This window comes from Trachemys scripta, chromosome 6 (assembly GCF_013100865.1).
Source record: "Trachemys scripta elegans isolate TJP31775 chromosome 6, CAS_Tse_1.0, whole genome shotgun sequence".
In the NCBI taxonomy this organism is placed as follows: domain Eukaryota; kingdom Metazoa; phylum Chordata; order Testudines; family Emydidae; genus Trachemys; species Trachemys scripta.
Genome location: NC_048303.1, coordinates 120,034,581 through 120,050,444, shown reverse-complemented (window position 1 = coordinate 120,050,444; position 15,864 = coordinate 120,034,581). Strand labels below are relative to the sequence as shown.

The following is a 15,864-nucleotide window of genomic DNA, read 5'->3' as shown; positions in this document are numbered from 1 at the left end:
AGAGTGGAAAAGTCTGGAAACATCAGGCCTAATACAATGCCCAGTGGAATACAATGCCCACTGCCCACATTGACCCAATGGAAAGGGTGCCAGTGATTTCAATAGACTCTGGATCAGCCCCATAGTGATACATGAAGATACATGGATTGTGGAAACAAATGTACACACACTCTCTCTCTCTCGCTGTAAAGGTGTCCCGCAAAACACCTTCCCTCTGGCTCTTATTCTGAAGCACCGCACATGCATTTGTCTTCGCAGAGGACTAATAAGCAAAGATCACAGCAAGAGCTGACAACCGAGCCAGCAGAGACTAAAACGTGAGTATTTCTGGTGTCAAGCATGTCTTTGACAGTGTACTTCATTTGGTGTTGCCGTGTCAAGTTCTATTAACTCCAACAGCAAAGCTATCCACTCGGTGCTTTTGATTTTATTTCTTGTGCTACCTTTGGAAGTGGGTGTGGAGTATAAAATTTGTAGCAATTAACTGGCTATTGATAAACTGGAATATTTAGCCCTTCACCTCCAGAAATACAATCAAATAGGATTTGTCTTCACTGCAGTTAATTTGGACTCTCACTCAGGTGCTGCCTCTAACCTGGCCCCTGGCCACACACACAAAACCGGAGTGTGGTGATGCTTTCAGTCCAGGCTCACTGGCCCTTGCTGGGCTATAAGTTACAGCCTCGGAGGTGCCACATTGACTCGGGCTGGCAACACATCCTCTTTGCAGTGAGGATTCTGGCTAAACCGCTCAGTGCTGATAATTCTCCCCGCATTTTCCCTGTGTGCCCCGAAGGACAGACAAGTTCTCCTACAATTCACTGGGAAAGAACCACAGAGTGGCTTAGCTTACTGCAATGTTTAGAGGCATGGGCTATGCCCCCAGAAGTCCCAGAGATGCATACAAGGGAGGGCAGCACCAGTGAGGACACAGTGACTCGCGTCTGACCCGGGTGACAATCACCGGAGTTAACTCAACAGTGGAGACAGACCTTTTAAAGTAACGATGGGTATTCATGCTTGAAAATAAGAGAGCTCATTACATGACTTCCTTTTCTGTCTCACTCCAAGGGAAACACACAATGGGTCAATTAAAAAAATAGTCACAAATGCAGAATGGTATTTTTCAGCTAAGAGTAGAGATATAGCAGAAGGCCTGACAAGTACGTGAACAAAGACGGCTCAAGACCTGGTGGCCCCTGAAATAAGCAAACTGGGCTGGTCTAATCTTTCCTGTGCATAATTCCCACTAGTGGTTAGGGGATACATGACTCTACAACAAAGAAGAATATATGTCACAATGTGTATTTGCCTATAACCTGCCCCACCACCACCAATCAGATTTCTTTTCTGAACCCAAAACGTTTTCAGGTTGCAACCTTCATTTTTATTTTTTAAATTTAAGCTTCCTGACACCAGGCCTGAAGCAATCAGGCATCACACCTGGAGCCTGCAGTCCCCATGAAGATCAGCACATTCTCCTGCCGCCCATGTGTCTCTAAATAAAACACACACACTTTCGCTGCCATACTTCCAGAGTCCATTTTCCGGGCGGACCGCTAACAGACAAAGCTTTGAATCTCATACACATTTTGGAGCAAGGTGATGGAAATGATCAGGATTTGGGGGACGGGGTGGTGAAGGGGCAAGATACTGCAGAAGACACAGCAAGTTTACCCAGGATGAGGACGTTCCATGTTTTCTTCCAAAATTCGGATTAAATATATCCCAAATGAGTCTCTCTGCTGTAGATCGGTTCCCACATAGGGAACAGGGTCTGATTTGTGCAAGGATTGTAATAATCCCTTATTACAGCAGTTCCCCTCCACGTAGGGCCATGACACCAGCTGAGCAAATTAAGGACCTGATTCTGCAAACCCCTCGTTCATGTGAGAGAGCCGAACCAGAAGCCCTACTGAAGTCAGTGGATGAAATCAGAGCCCCCATTGACGTCAATGGCAAACCTCCCCTGGATTTTAGGATTTCACCTTTGAGGAAGATCGTGTGAGAGGGCTGTTCATGTGTGAGTTTCTAGGATCAGCCCTAAAGAACTCAGCTGAGTCGGTCAGCACCTGCAGTCGCCACTTCCCGTGTGCTCTGCCATGGAATCTGGGGTGCTGGCTGAATGCTGATTTTGGTGCAATGCAACGGAGGTTAAGGGCCTGATCCTGGGACATGCGGAGTACGCCAATCAATGGGAACGGAGGCCTTACGATAACACATCTGTAATTACACTGACTGAGCCGAGTCTCTGGAAACTGACCCTAAGCAAATTCAATGTCCACTATACAGCTCTCTATTTTAATGTCCCATTTAGGGTCATATTCTTACAGAATTTTTCTAAGCATCTCCTTGACACTGGTTGATTTGGGTCTTGTCTCACGTTCTCTGTTGATCTGGATGTGGAACAGCATTGTCTCCGTCCTCTCATAATGCCATCACTGCTCACTCATTCTCCACAACTCCGCCCTCCTCCTCTACCTTTCAAGACCCAAAAGGTTTGTTAATCGGAGAGGAGCCTGTGTAGACGGAAGCTAGCAGGGTGACCCCAGAGCAGGAGTGCGGAGGATCAATGGGAAGCCAAGTTAGAGGACGGTGGGAGGAAAAGAGGGAAGGACGAATGAAACATCAAAAGAATTGGGGGAGCTTCAGATAAGCATCCACACTTCATAGGGCTTATCAAACCAGAGCCAAACCTCCAAACCTTTTGAGATTCACCCATCGCTATCGTATAGATGTATAGTACATTGCACATACATACTGTGCCTCCATGATCAAGTCCCAAGATAGCTCTTTCGCTGATCTCAGGTCACTATTCTTAGTAGCATAAGCGCATTAGACAGCAACCAGGAATGACCGAAGTGCTCGGTGGGCCAAGCCTTGCACACCTTATAAACACTGCATGGGGAAAGGAATGTGGGTTCTTATCAACACTTCATTACTAGCGGGTGTGGCACCGGAGCAAGCTAATATCCGGACAGACACATTTCCAGCTCCTCAGCTGGGATGAATCAACCAAAGTCAGGGGAACTAGGCGGATTTATACCAGCTGAGCAGTTTGCTAATCCCCACATGTAGTTTAAAAAACTGCTTTGTAACATGGATGCGATTCCTGGGATGCATTTAGCTGCCTTGTTCGGTTCCCAATTGCAAAAATAAATAAATAAATAAAGATGCATGTTCAGGAGGCACCTCAGATCTCCACTGGAATTGCAGAGTAGCTCCAGGAGTCAGGGCATCAGTCGGATGGTAAGAGTCGTTACAATATGGTTTGTTACACAGAGACTGGGTTCCAATGAGCGTGAAAGGGGTGTGTGTGTGTGGCACACGCAGCATGGTATACGCATGTGCATCTATCACACACACTTGGGTCGACTGTTTGTTAATTCATTTCTGACTGATGCAAAGACAGCCAAGTGATTTGTCTAGTGTGAGCGACTGCCCGGCAAACCCATAGAGGCGAGCAGTGGTTCATACAAGCAGGGGCTAATACAACATAGTGCTAAGTGAAGCTTAGAAAATGAATGCGGGGAACATGGCACCAACAAAGTGGACATTAGGCACATGGATAAAGAATTGCAGGAGGTAACTTTTGATGATGCCCAGACAACCATCAACTGTCAGGCTCTAATTCTCAAAGAAACCTAAAGGAATTGATTTCCCGTTAAAATGAATGGGAACGGGCTGTTCAGATCTTCCAGGTGGTTTTGCAAATCCCTCCCTTAATACCAGCCAATAGTGGTAATGAATTTATTTTCTAGGAGGAGGGTGTGCACAGGTTACGGGCTGGAGCATGCTTATTTGACGTATGTGAGAAATAGTCCGATGGGATTTAAATGGACTACTTAATTGACTAAGCCAAGCAGGATTTAGCCATGTGTTTCTCAGGGTGTTGTATAGGTTGAGGCGCATCCACAGGATGAAATTTACCAACCCTGCTAGTGGCATAACTTTCTTTTGTCATTAGCATAACTAAAAACCTTTCCTTCCTGAGCATATTCATGCTCACCCAGCCACCTAATGTCTACTCTTCTCACAACATCAAAACTAGTCTAAACGTTCCAAGACACTTCACTCCTATGAAATAAATAAACCACGTGTCTGCCAGGTAGTGCATGCAGTGGGTGAAACTCACCCCAAAGCAGAGAGCCAGCCCGAGGTCTAAGCACCACTTACTCCCTCAAAATATAGCCCAAACAGGACTTGTAGCCCTCAGGCTGACCCTCTGTACGGGGGGAATTTAATCCATGGTGCATATTTTTCTTTTCCTTCATCACTCTATTTATGACAATCTGTTCCACCTTGTACTCAGCAGTGACACTCTGAATTAGTTTCCCAGACCTGAAGAAGAGCTCTGGGAGGCCCAAAAGCTTGGCTGTCTCGCCAGCAAAAGTTGGTCCAATAAAAGATATTGCCTTCTTGTCTTTCTAATCTCCTAGAACCAACACAGCTGCACCAGCACTATTTAACTTAGAAGAGGAGCAACCAGTCACATGTAACCTGGTTACTGTAAAGAGAGAAAGAAAACTTGTAAGCCTTCTGTCTGGCTTATAATAATTCAACTCAGCCTTAATTCTGGAGCTATCACTCCCATGATACTTTGCACTCCCATGATACTTTGCAACTGTATATTTGCAGATACACCATTTTCTTTTCAGCCTGGGAATTGAAAGAGCCTAATGTTCCAGAAGGCTCTTAGTGCATGGAGGTTAGTGCACATGCCAATCCAAGAGAGAGAAAATTCCCTTTACAGCCCTACTGCCGAATGATAACCCAACATTCAGTGAGGATTCAGAGGATGATTTTGGAAAAAATGTCTCAAAAGGAGAGAGCACTGCTTGCTCAAATAAAGGAGCTGCACATCGCACTGTTATGTAGCTTTTTAAACTGAATAAGGTTTATCAACTATTAATTGTCAAAAGAGGAAAAATAATGGCTACTTTCATAGAATCATAGAAGATTAGGATTGGAAGAGACCTCAGGAGGTCATCTAGTCCAACCCCCTGCTCAAAGCAGGACCAACCTCAACTAAATCATCCCAGCCAGGGCTTTGTCAAGCCGGGCCTTAAAAACCTCTAAGGATGGAGATTCCACCACCTCCCTAGGGAACCCATTCCAGTGCTTCACCACCCTCCTAGTGAAATAGTTTTTCCTACTATCCAACCTAAACCTTCCCCACTGTAACTTGAGACCATTACTCCTTGTTCTGTTGTCTGCCACCACTGAGAACAGCAGAGCTCCATCCTCTTTGAAACCCCCCTTCAGGTAGTTGAAGGCTGCTATCAAAACCCCCCTCACTCTTCTCTTCTGCAGACTAAATAAGCCTCGTTCCTTCAGCCTCTCCTCATAAGTCATGTGCCCCAACCCCCTAATCATTTGTGTTGCCCTCCGCTAGACTCTCTCTCATTTGTTCACATCCTTTCTGTAGTGGGGGGCCCAAAACTGAACGCAATACTCCAGATGTGGCTTCACCAGTGTCAAATGCAGGGGAATAATCACTTCCCTCGATCTGCTGGCAACGCTCGTACTAATGCAGCCCAATATGCCGTTAGCCTTCTTGGCAACAAGGGCACACTGTTGACTCATATCCAGCTTCTCCTCCACTGTAATCCCCAGGTCATTTTCTGCAGAACTACGGCTTAACCAGTCGGTCCCCAGCCTGTAGCAGTGCATGGATTCTTCCTTCCTAAGTGAAAGACTCTGCACATGTCCTTGTTGAACCTCATTAGATTTCTTTTGGCCCAATCCTCCAATTTGTCTAGGTCACTCAGGACCCTATCCCTACCTTCCAGGGTATCTACCTCTCTCCGCAGCTTAGTGTCATCTGCGAACTTGCTGAGGGTGCAATCCATCCCATCATCCAGATCATTAAGATGTTGAACAAAACCGGCCCCTGGACTGACCCCTGGGGCACTCTGCTTCATACCGGCTGCCAACTAGACATTGAGCGGTTGATCACTACCCATTGAGCCCAACTATCTAGCCAGCTTTCTATCCACCTTATAGTCCATTCATCCAATCCATACTTCTTTAACTTGCTGGCAAGAATACTGTGGGAGACCATATCAAAAGCTTTACTAAAGTCAAGATATATCACGTCCACCACTTTCCCCATATCCACAGAGCCAGTTATCTCATCATAGAAGGCAATCAGGTTGGTCAGGCATAACATGCCCTTGGTGAATCTATGTTGACTGTTCCTGACCACCTTCCTCTCCCCCGGGTGCTTCAAAATGGATTCCTTGAGGACCTACTCCATGATTTTTTCAGGCACTGAGGTGAAGCTGACTGGCCTGTAGTTCCCTGGATTCTCCTTCTTCTCTTTTTTAAAAAAAAACGGGCACCATATTTGCCCTTTTCCAATCGTCCGGGACCTCCCCTAATCACCATGAGTTTTCAAAGATAATTGCCAATGGCTCTGCAATCACATCAGCCAACTCCCTCAGCACCCTCGGATGCATTAGATCTGGCCCCATGGGCTTGTGCATGTCCAGTTTTTCTAAATAGTCCTTAACCTGTTCTTTCACCAGTGAGGGCTGCTCACCTCCTCCCCATACTGTGCTGCCCAGTGCAGCAGTCTGGGAGCTGACCTTGTCTGTGAAGACTGAGGCAAAAAAAGCATTGAGTACTTCAGCTTTTTCCACATCATCTCTCACTCCTCCTTTCAGTAAGGGTCCCACACTTTCCCTGACCTTCTTCTTGTTGCTAAAATACCTGTAGAAACCCTTCTTGTTACCTTTCACATCTCTTGCTAGCCGGAACTCCAATTGTGCGTTGGCCTTTCTGATTACACCCCTGCATGCTCAAACAATATTTTTATACTCCTCCCTAGTCATCTGTCCAAGTTTCCACTTCTTGTAAGCTTCCTTTTTGGGTTTAAGCTCACCGACGATTTCTCTGTTAAGCCAAGCTGATTGCCTGACATATTTGCTATTCTTTCCGCACATCGGGATGGTTTGTTCCTGCGTCCTCAATAAGCCTTCTTTAAAATACAGCCAGCGCTCCTGGACTCCTTTCCCCCTCATATTAGCCTCTGAACATTTCATCTGTGGGTATGTGGGTGTTTACTAACCTAAACTCCTGGGCAGGAACCCGGCTCCAGTTAGGGACTATCTGCCTTGGAAACTAGAGATGTCTCTGTTCCGAGTCTGATCAGAAGACATACTAAATATAGTACAAAGGTTTTGGAAGGAACATGCAGCCAAAACTCACTGAATTGCTACCATTTGATTTGCTGACATCCATTCAGAACAAGCAGCACAAAGATAAAATTGTAATTAAAAAGTTATTACTCTGGAAATAATATTTGTACTTCAATTGTCCACTTATAGGAGACCTATTTTGGGCCAGACCCTTATTCATGGACCCAAATGGGATTACTACAGCGTGTAAGTGCTCACCAGTGTAAGGATGGTAGATGCCATCCTTATGGCAACACTGCGTAAGGCTATGGAGCAGATCCTGAGCCCATGTGAGTCAATGGGAGTTTTCCATTGTCTTCCGTGGAAACACTTCTAATTTTCCCTTTGTGCAGATGAGAAGTTTGCTGATCATATAGGATTAAAAAAAGCTGTTCCTTTGGGAAATAATGAGTGTTGATATGGTTCTGTGGAATTGGTGGTGACTGATGTACTAGCTTAACCAATCATTTGTAAGCTGCCCTCTTCTGTTCATTAGCTTCGGGAAGTAGAGAACATTGAACAAAATGTCACTTGGTTCTATTAATGCTCTCTCTTTGAGAGGGAGGGGGAATGTACAGAATTAATGGGCCAAATTTATCCCCAATGTAACTTTATGGATTCCAATGGAACGGATTTACTGTAGCGCACCGTGTACAAGGAATGACTTTGAGAAATGTCTTCATTTAAACATATAGGTATCCCACAATGTGCGTCCCTCCCATCTGTTTGATTTGCAAAGCAGCGTTTGTATGTTTCAGTGTGCATGGCGGCCCCGAATGTAATATTGTTTGAGATATCAATCTGAAAAATCATCACCTTGGGATTTTTCTCATTTCTTTACAAAATAGAAATAATTGGGTGTTCACGTGTAATCTATATAGATGTACATAAGGGGTTGGTTATTAATTAGGAATTCCTTCTCTGATGCAGTTTAACTTGAAAGCAGAGAATTTGTTTCAGTGCTAGTTATGATTACAAATAAACATAAATTAACATTTAGCAGTAAAATGTCACAAACCGCCCATGTCTTTCCGTGCTCATGTGTTCCATGCCAGCTCATAGCATGTTCACTCACGACTGTCAGATGTGACGCTGTATATAGAAATAACATCAGCCCCAAATATAGCCACAATGGATGTTAACCTGGTTCAAAGTCGGTTAAAGCTTACTGAATTCTTTGACTCAGTGCACCAGTTTGAAAACACATGTTTCAGATGCGTTTTCGGTTCATAAATTTGTACCATGTTGCTGTTTATGCTAAGCCACTCTCAAAAGTAACACAAGGAAGCAAGTTATTTACATTGGTGCTGTGTAAATTGAGCAGACCAATCCTTATTTACCAAAAGAAAAAAAAAAAAAAAAGCCAGACAGCCATGTTGAGTCACACAACCTGCGTCACTGCACCTTAAGGGAGACACTCCAAGTTGGCCTGCTCAAAGTCAGAACTGCTTCCGGTCCCCAGGCGCAGCTGAGAGAACCAGAGGCAGCGAGATCTGTAGGCTGTATGTAGGATGCAGCTACTGTACCTTTCAAATCAGATGGAACGGCGGCAGAACTGGTTTCTCCCGTTTCTTTGTTTTGTATGAGAGCCCAGTTAATATCGCCAGAATTTCATGGATTTAAAAAATAATAATAATTAGTTCACCCAGTTTAAAGAGTAAAATTTCAGCCAGCGGGTTCCTACTGGATACTTTCGTCTTCCTTCCTTGCAGTCTGATTTGCATGGTTATTTCTAGGTGAATCGGATGCCGTCAGCCTGGATGATATGTTTAGTAAGTGCTGGAGTTCCAGACTCCTTGGGTCAGTGGCGGTCATAGGCAGCAGCAGCTGCTGGGGGTGCTGCTCCTCGGGCTGCAGCACTGTAATAATAAGGAGAGCCTGGAAGAGAGAAGATGGCTGTGAGGATCACACAGGTCAAAAGGGGGCAGCCTGCCCAACACACCGTGGGCACTAGAAAGCTGTCTTGGCTGGAGTTAGCCCCACGCTAATAAGGGCCTGCAAAGTGGTACAACAAAAATGCTACAAGACACATCACTTTAAAACATTAAATGCCAGAATGCTGCAGACCGCACCTCACATTTCAGTTCTCTTTCGGTATCTTCAGCTCTGCAGAGAGATCGGCAAGCCCAGACCATTATGGTTGTGTGGAGTCCCACTGAAGTGACTTGGACTCCCAAGGGTAAATGGATCTATGCTATCAGATCCCCTTGTGGGATCAAGGCATTTGTCTGGATTAGATCTGGTTGGGGAGAATTCAATAAACTTGGAGAAGGGCAGTGGGGGATTGGCTTTGTGAAGTATCTGTGAATCTTTCCTGGCATTTGTGAATCTATTTGGTATTCGAAAACATTTTAAAACTATCACAAATAACTAAGTGTCTGGGGTTGATATTATGTGTCGGAGCTTTGAAATTGGTCACTCGAGTCATAAGTGGATCCAGTACGCAAGGTCTCCATCCAATATGCTAGTTTTCGATTGAATACATGCCTTCAGCATTTAATACATATATCCAGCTTCATCAAGCAAACCAGTTTCACAGCTTTGCAAACTCAGGCATGCCGATGGGCTTGAGCGTGTCTGAATCGAATCAAACCCTGGAATGTGCACAATATTAGTGACTGTTTTCTGGCCCCTTAGAATTGAGCATCGCTAGACTGGATTGTCTTTCAGAATCTAGATTTTTTGTTTGACTGTAGGTGTGGGTTACTTTTTAAGTATATGTGTCTAGACAGCATTGACTATTAGGTAACACAACAGCATACAAAAAGGATGACCAACCCTGCTAGAGTATGAGAAATAGACTTAAAAGGGCTAATTTTCCAAGTGTATATGGAGATAGACCTGTCTCATAGAACTGAAGGAACCTTGAAAGGTCATTGAGTCCAGTCCCCTGCCTTCACAGCAGGACCAAGTACTGTCCCTGACAGATTTTGCCCCAGATCCCTAAATGGCCCCCTCAAGGCTTGAACTCACAACACCAGGTTTAGCAGGCCAATACTCAAACCACTGAGCTATCCCTGCCCCAACTGATCTAACCCTCCCTAAAGTGGCTTCACCTTGGCCTCAAATGCTGCATTTTTGCATGCCCAAAGTTTGTGGCATGCAGTTTTGAGCTGAGATTGTGGGTTTACCCACACTGTGGCGAGGGCAAAGACACTTAAACTCATTCCAGGTGTTCAAGGAATTTGGCAAGTTAATAAAGCCGACAGCATGTCCAGTCACACTGACCTGGGCTTGCTCCTGAAGACCTGAGCAAGTCTAAGCAATCAGCAGTGGCCCCAGTCAGTGGGTGCACCGTGTGCATTACCAGACCTAAGTCTTGAACGACGGTCCTCATAGTCCATTATCAGCGAGTCTACTAGGTCAACCAAAACAGGGATTTCTTCTAGCCAACCACGTGGACTAATGCTAGGCTTGTTACAAAGGTGTTGAGCCCCAGTGACTTCAGCTGGAGCTGCAAGTGCTCAGCACATCAGAGAATCAGGCCTTGCATGTACAGATATAGTAAAAAGGGACAGAAAGAACATACCTGCTTCCTCCACCCATGCACCCACACACACACACACACACACACACACACGTGCCTGCATACTGTGCTGTACGTTTTGGGTGTTCCCGGCTGTACACATCAGAAATGCAAGAAATTCTGTAGTTAGCTTTGCATCAACACTGAATTCACAGAGTTTCGCTGAGAGCGTGTGGAGACCTGGGGAAAGTCGTGACATTTCATGAGCCTGAACGTACAAAGAGATGAGGGGTCTGTCTCTGAGGGCCAGATGGGGCATATAGGGAGCCTGGAGAGCTCTTCCCTTCGTTCCCTCCATAATACCGCAGAGAGGAGGCAAGAGCCAAAATCCCTGAACCAATGCCAGCCATTGAGGCTGAGCCGCTCCATTTCGGGAGAGGTCTCGACTCTTAGGATGTGTCTATGCCGGAGCCGCAGGCGGAGTTCCCAGCTCTGGCCGACGTACACACACAAACCAGAAGTGTGGCTGTGACAGCACAGGCCGAGGCATGGAGTACAAGCCCGCAGGTACATCCTGCTGCCCACGCTGCTGCTAGTATTTCTAGCGTGACCAATAGTGTCCTGTTTCCTAGTGCTCTCGCTGTCGGACTGTCAGGGCCGGCTCTGGCTTTTTTGCCGCCCCAGGCAAAAAAGCCTCCGGCCGTCCCCCCCGCCCCCTCCCAGCGCGGCAGGGGAGGGTGGCCGGAGCCCCGGGGGGAGGGCGGCGAGCCCCAGCTGGGGCTCCGCTCTCCCCGGCGGCCAGAGCGCCGGGGGGAGAGTGGTGAGTCCCGGTCGGGGCCCCGCTGTCCCTGGCGGCCAGAGCGCCGGGGGGAAGGCGGCGAGCCCACCGCGGCTCCGCTCTCCCCGGGGGCCAGAGCGCCAGTGGGAGGGCGGCGAGTCCGCCCGGGGCTCCGCTCTCCCCAGCGGCCAGAGCGCCGGTGGGAGGGCAGCGAGCCCTGGCCGTGGCCCTGCTCTCCCCGGCGGCCGGAGCCGGAGCACCGCGCCGCCCCCCTCCAGGTGCCGCCCCAAGCACAAGCTTGGCGGGCTGGTGCCTGGAGACGGCCCTGCGGACTGTATCCGCCCACCGGCTCTGGTCTTATGCTTAGATTGTCAGCGCGTCCGGGCAGCGGACACCGCTCCGTTCTGTGCTATGCATCATCTAGCACAAAGGGCTCCTAAGCGCTACTGCAGTGCAAATGAAATGTAACGTCAACTCCGGCAATGGGTTCGGCCGCGCCCCACAGCACGTGCTGAGCCAGTGCAAGTGGAGGGAGGCCAAACAAAGCAGCCAGCCGGTGCATTCACAGCATGCTTCCTTCTGCCCCAGACCCTAGGGGGGACCCCTGGGTTCCATGCTTCTGCAGAGGTCGGGGCTGCTCCCTTCACATGCATGGGGATTTGCTCTAGGAAATATCTTTCATCCTTTCCCCCTGCACCGTGCCGTTTACTGGAAGAACTGCCGCTCATTTCACCTGGATCGATGTGGTGCCTGTTGCCATAGTGTCAGACCACAAACGTTAACATAGGTGGCTTCACCCTCTCCTGCAGCTCAGGGTTGCCCATTCTTCTGCTGAGTCCTGCACTCTGGTGTAACAGCGAAAAGAGCTTTTTATGGTCAATAAACTGCGTTAGCTGAAAAAGGGTTGCCTTCATAGACTATCAGGGTTGGAAGGGACCTCAGGAGGTCATCTAGTCCAACCCCCTGCTCAAAACAGGACCAATTCCCAGACAGATTTTTGCCCCAAATCCCTAAGTGGCCCCCTCAAGGATTGAATTTATAAGCCTGGGTTTAGTAGGCCCATGCTCAAACCACTGAGCTACCCCTCCCGCCCCCAAGCTATTGCTCCTTCTTGCCCAGTGGCTTTGCTTTCTCGGCTTGGTGGCTCACCCCCTCTGGGACAGGCAGAGACTGCCTGCATTCCACCAGACTCGGGGAAAGGGGATTCAAAAAAATGTCTACACTGGACTGTGTTCTAGATGCCCAAGTACTGACACCGGAGCACTACAACTGCATCCCTGAGTGCTAAAAGAATACGCAAAGTCATCTGATTTCAGCTCAAGCTGTAATTCTTACAGATACGGGTTTTCTTTCCACTCGCCCAGACTGGTCTCTCTGCTGAGCTGAGCTAGGGTTCTCTTCCAAAGCTCTATTTCCTTTTTTATTTTCGACTTGTACTCATTGGTAATGCTCCCTTTTACTCGAATGAGAAAGATCAGTTTGGGTCTTAAAGGAACAATGATTTAGTTGGGGACTGGTCCTCGTTTGAGCAGAGGGTTGGCCTAGATGACCTCCTGAGGTCCTTTCCAACCCTGAGATTCTACAATTCCGTGATTCTAATGCCAACTTGAGTTTGTTTGGTCTGTGGAGTAACTCATCTTGGAATAGTCAGTTTCCGGGTCAAGCACCCTTTCTGTAATTCTATTTAAAAAATAATTGATTAAAAGAATTCTGCAGGTTTTCCTGCTCCCCTCTTGATGTTTAGGGGGATCCTTTGGGCTGGGCTTAGAGAAATGCCACCACCCATGTTCAAGCCCACCCCCATTCCTTCCCTAGTCCCTTTTCTCTCTGTGTATGCTCCCGCCTGCAGCCCTGCTGCTACGGTTACCGGAAAACGCCTTCACACAGCAACCGGGGCAGGGCATGCAGTGAGACTGGCTGCACACAAGGTGAGCAAACGGAGCCTAAATTAGAATCAGAACATGTCAGGACACGGTGATCTGTTAACCTGAGGGTGTGCGCTGCCTGTGGTCACCAAGTACCATGATCTCCAATTTACCGCCAATACTTCCATACTTTCAAGCCAACGCAGGGTGTCCAACATTACCGTAACTCTCCTACTATACTCCCCAGACTCAAACAGTTTAGCCACATTCTCAAAGGAGAGCTGGCCTCTCAACGGAGCAAGAGGCTCCTCAAGACATTGCTCTCCTAACACACCAACACCCATGCCACTGCCTTGTGTTTTCCTGCCTCCTGCATGCCAGGAACTCAACTCAGACTTCCTCACCAGTGGCAACCACACATGTCCAAGCTGCCTTGGCGCCGGCAGGTCAGTAAAAACAGTGTTACATTAACATGCCTCAGTGAAATGCCAGCACAAGACACAACCCTGGCCTCAATTACTCTGCACCACTGAGTCTGAGCTTGCAATCCCAACCGGGGGAGGGAACTGCTTTACAATGCTCTGAGCCCCCGCAGGTCATCAAATATTTGGGCTGAACATCAATAATGAACAACTGCACCAGGTGCCGTGTCGCTTGCTTACAAGTAATTCCTGTCAGGGCAGCTCCAGCTGCTATGTCAGCGGAGAGCTCGATTCGGGGACACTGGGTTGAGGACCGTTGCATTACAGAGAAGCTCATTAGACAGCCCACCTTTACCACCACTTGTGACTGGCAAACCTGCTGCAGAGCAGGTGGGATAGGTGGTATGGGTTCGAACAGGACTAGCTGGAGCGCAGGACAACAGTCCGACGCTGCAGAGGATGATGCTTAACGTAATCCAACAAATCATCCCAATGAATTCAGGTAGACTGTTTTCTTGTTTAAAGTTCAGCCACCGTGATCATATTTTCACCTCAGAAGAGCAGAAGAATGGACTCTCCCAAGAGGGGAGGAAAACACCACATTTTCAGCTAGCTTAAACGGACTGTTAGTATAGCTTTAAGTCTTAAACAACGTAAAAGATCAGGTGACAAGAAATGGAAGCCATCTTTGTTCCAGAAATGGTCTGGAGTTAGGAGAAAGCAAATACGTATTGTGGGCTAGCTCCAGAATAGCCTTTTTAATAACCCAACAGTGAGAAACATATCAGAAGATAACGGTTTAGGGAGGAGGAGGGAGAGGAGAATCAGACATACAGTAGCACTTCTGAATCCTGAGTTTAGTCACCGAGTCTCTCATGGCTAATTATGTTTTACATCGTTCCATGTTCCAAGGTGGAACTGATGTGTTCCACGTTGTAGCTCAAGATGTTTCCGATTAATTTCATTTGAGCACTTTCTGTGTGAGCACCAGCACAGATGAATAAACAACACTGCCAGTGAGGGTTTTCAAAAATGGCCTCTCTTTCTCTCGGTTCTACATTTCTAATTCAGTGTGCTTACCCAGTGCCGGCCATAAAGAATAAATGCGATGATAATTAAAAAGATCTGGACAGGTCCCCAAATCTTCTTCCAAATATCTTTTCTGGTGATCACAAAAGAAATGAAGCTGGCATTTTTTAATCACATACACTGTCCATTGTTGGGCCTTTTCTTATTGCCACTGCAGAACTCTGAAAAGGTATCTGGTTCGCATTCACGAGTTACAGTAATGAGTTAATTTTTCCCAATCTGCTACAGGTTTTATATATGCACATATTCAAAGGCATTATTGTATCATCCCCACTGGCCAGGCTCATAATTATAGGATCACTAAGGCTTCTGATAAACCATCGAGTCAACAAAAGGCCCCTTTACTTCAATGCCTGGGAAACATCTAAGGCTAGGTCTACACTACCCGCCTGAATCGGAGGGTAGAAATCGATCTCTCGGGGATCGAATTATCGCGTCTCGTCGGGACGCGACAATCGATCCCTGAATCGACGCTCTTACTCCACCAGCGGAGGTGGGAGTAAGCGCCATCGATGGAGAGCCGCGGAGGTCGATTTTGCCACTGTCCTCACAGTGGGGTAAGTCGGCTCCAATAGGTCGAATTCAGCTACACTATTCGTGTAGCTGAATTTGCGTATCTTAAATCGACCCCCCTCTGTAGTGAAGACCTGCCCTAAGTGACTTCTCATCAGAATCAAGCTCACAGGTCACTCTCCCTAGAAACCCATGACTCTCATAGGAAAGCAAAAGTATATATGGTTGAAAAATATTAATTGGGGGGAGATTTCATAAGCCCCATTTCAAGCTTTCTTTTGCTTTCACTGGGCTCTCTAAAGTGCTTGCACTTTTCTTTGTTTACAGGAAAGTACCAGTGCGAAGCATTCTCAGTTCACGTGCTCAACATTCAGCTGCTCTATATGTGATACGGCCTTATATTGCATTGAGTGAATGATTGTCTGATGCTTAAAAAAAAGGAAAAAGGATTAACCACGAAGGGAGAGAGACACAAAGGGAACTGCTGACTGTGCATTCAGTGGAGAGCGAATCCCGAAGAGGATGTCTGGACATTTGTGTGGGGACTTTG

The 15,864-nt window shown here is 47.2% G+C and overlaps 1 protein-coding gene across 3 annotated transcripts in view; it reads right to left on the bottom strand.

Moving 5' to 3' along the window:
- Nucleotides 1-6,945: 6,945 nt before the first annotated feature.
- PAX5 (paired box 5) overlaps nt 6,946-15,864 on the bottom strand; it is a 232,082-nt gene continuing 223,163 nt past the window's right edge. For all 3 annotated transcript variants that reach the window (XM_034774864.1, XM_034774865.1, XM_034774866.1), the window contains exon 10: nt 6,946-9,059. In XM_034774864.1, coding sequence (XP_034630755.1) covers nt 8,983-9,059 — 77 coding nt within the window. In that variant the 3' untranslated portion in view covers nt 6,946-8,982. The remainder of the gene's footprint in view (nt 9,060-15,864) is intronic.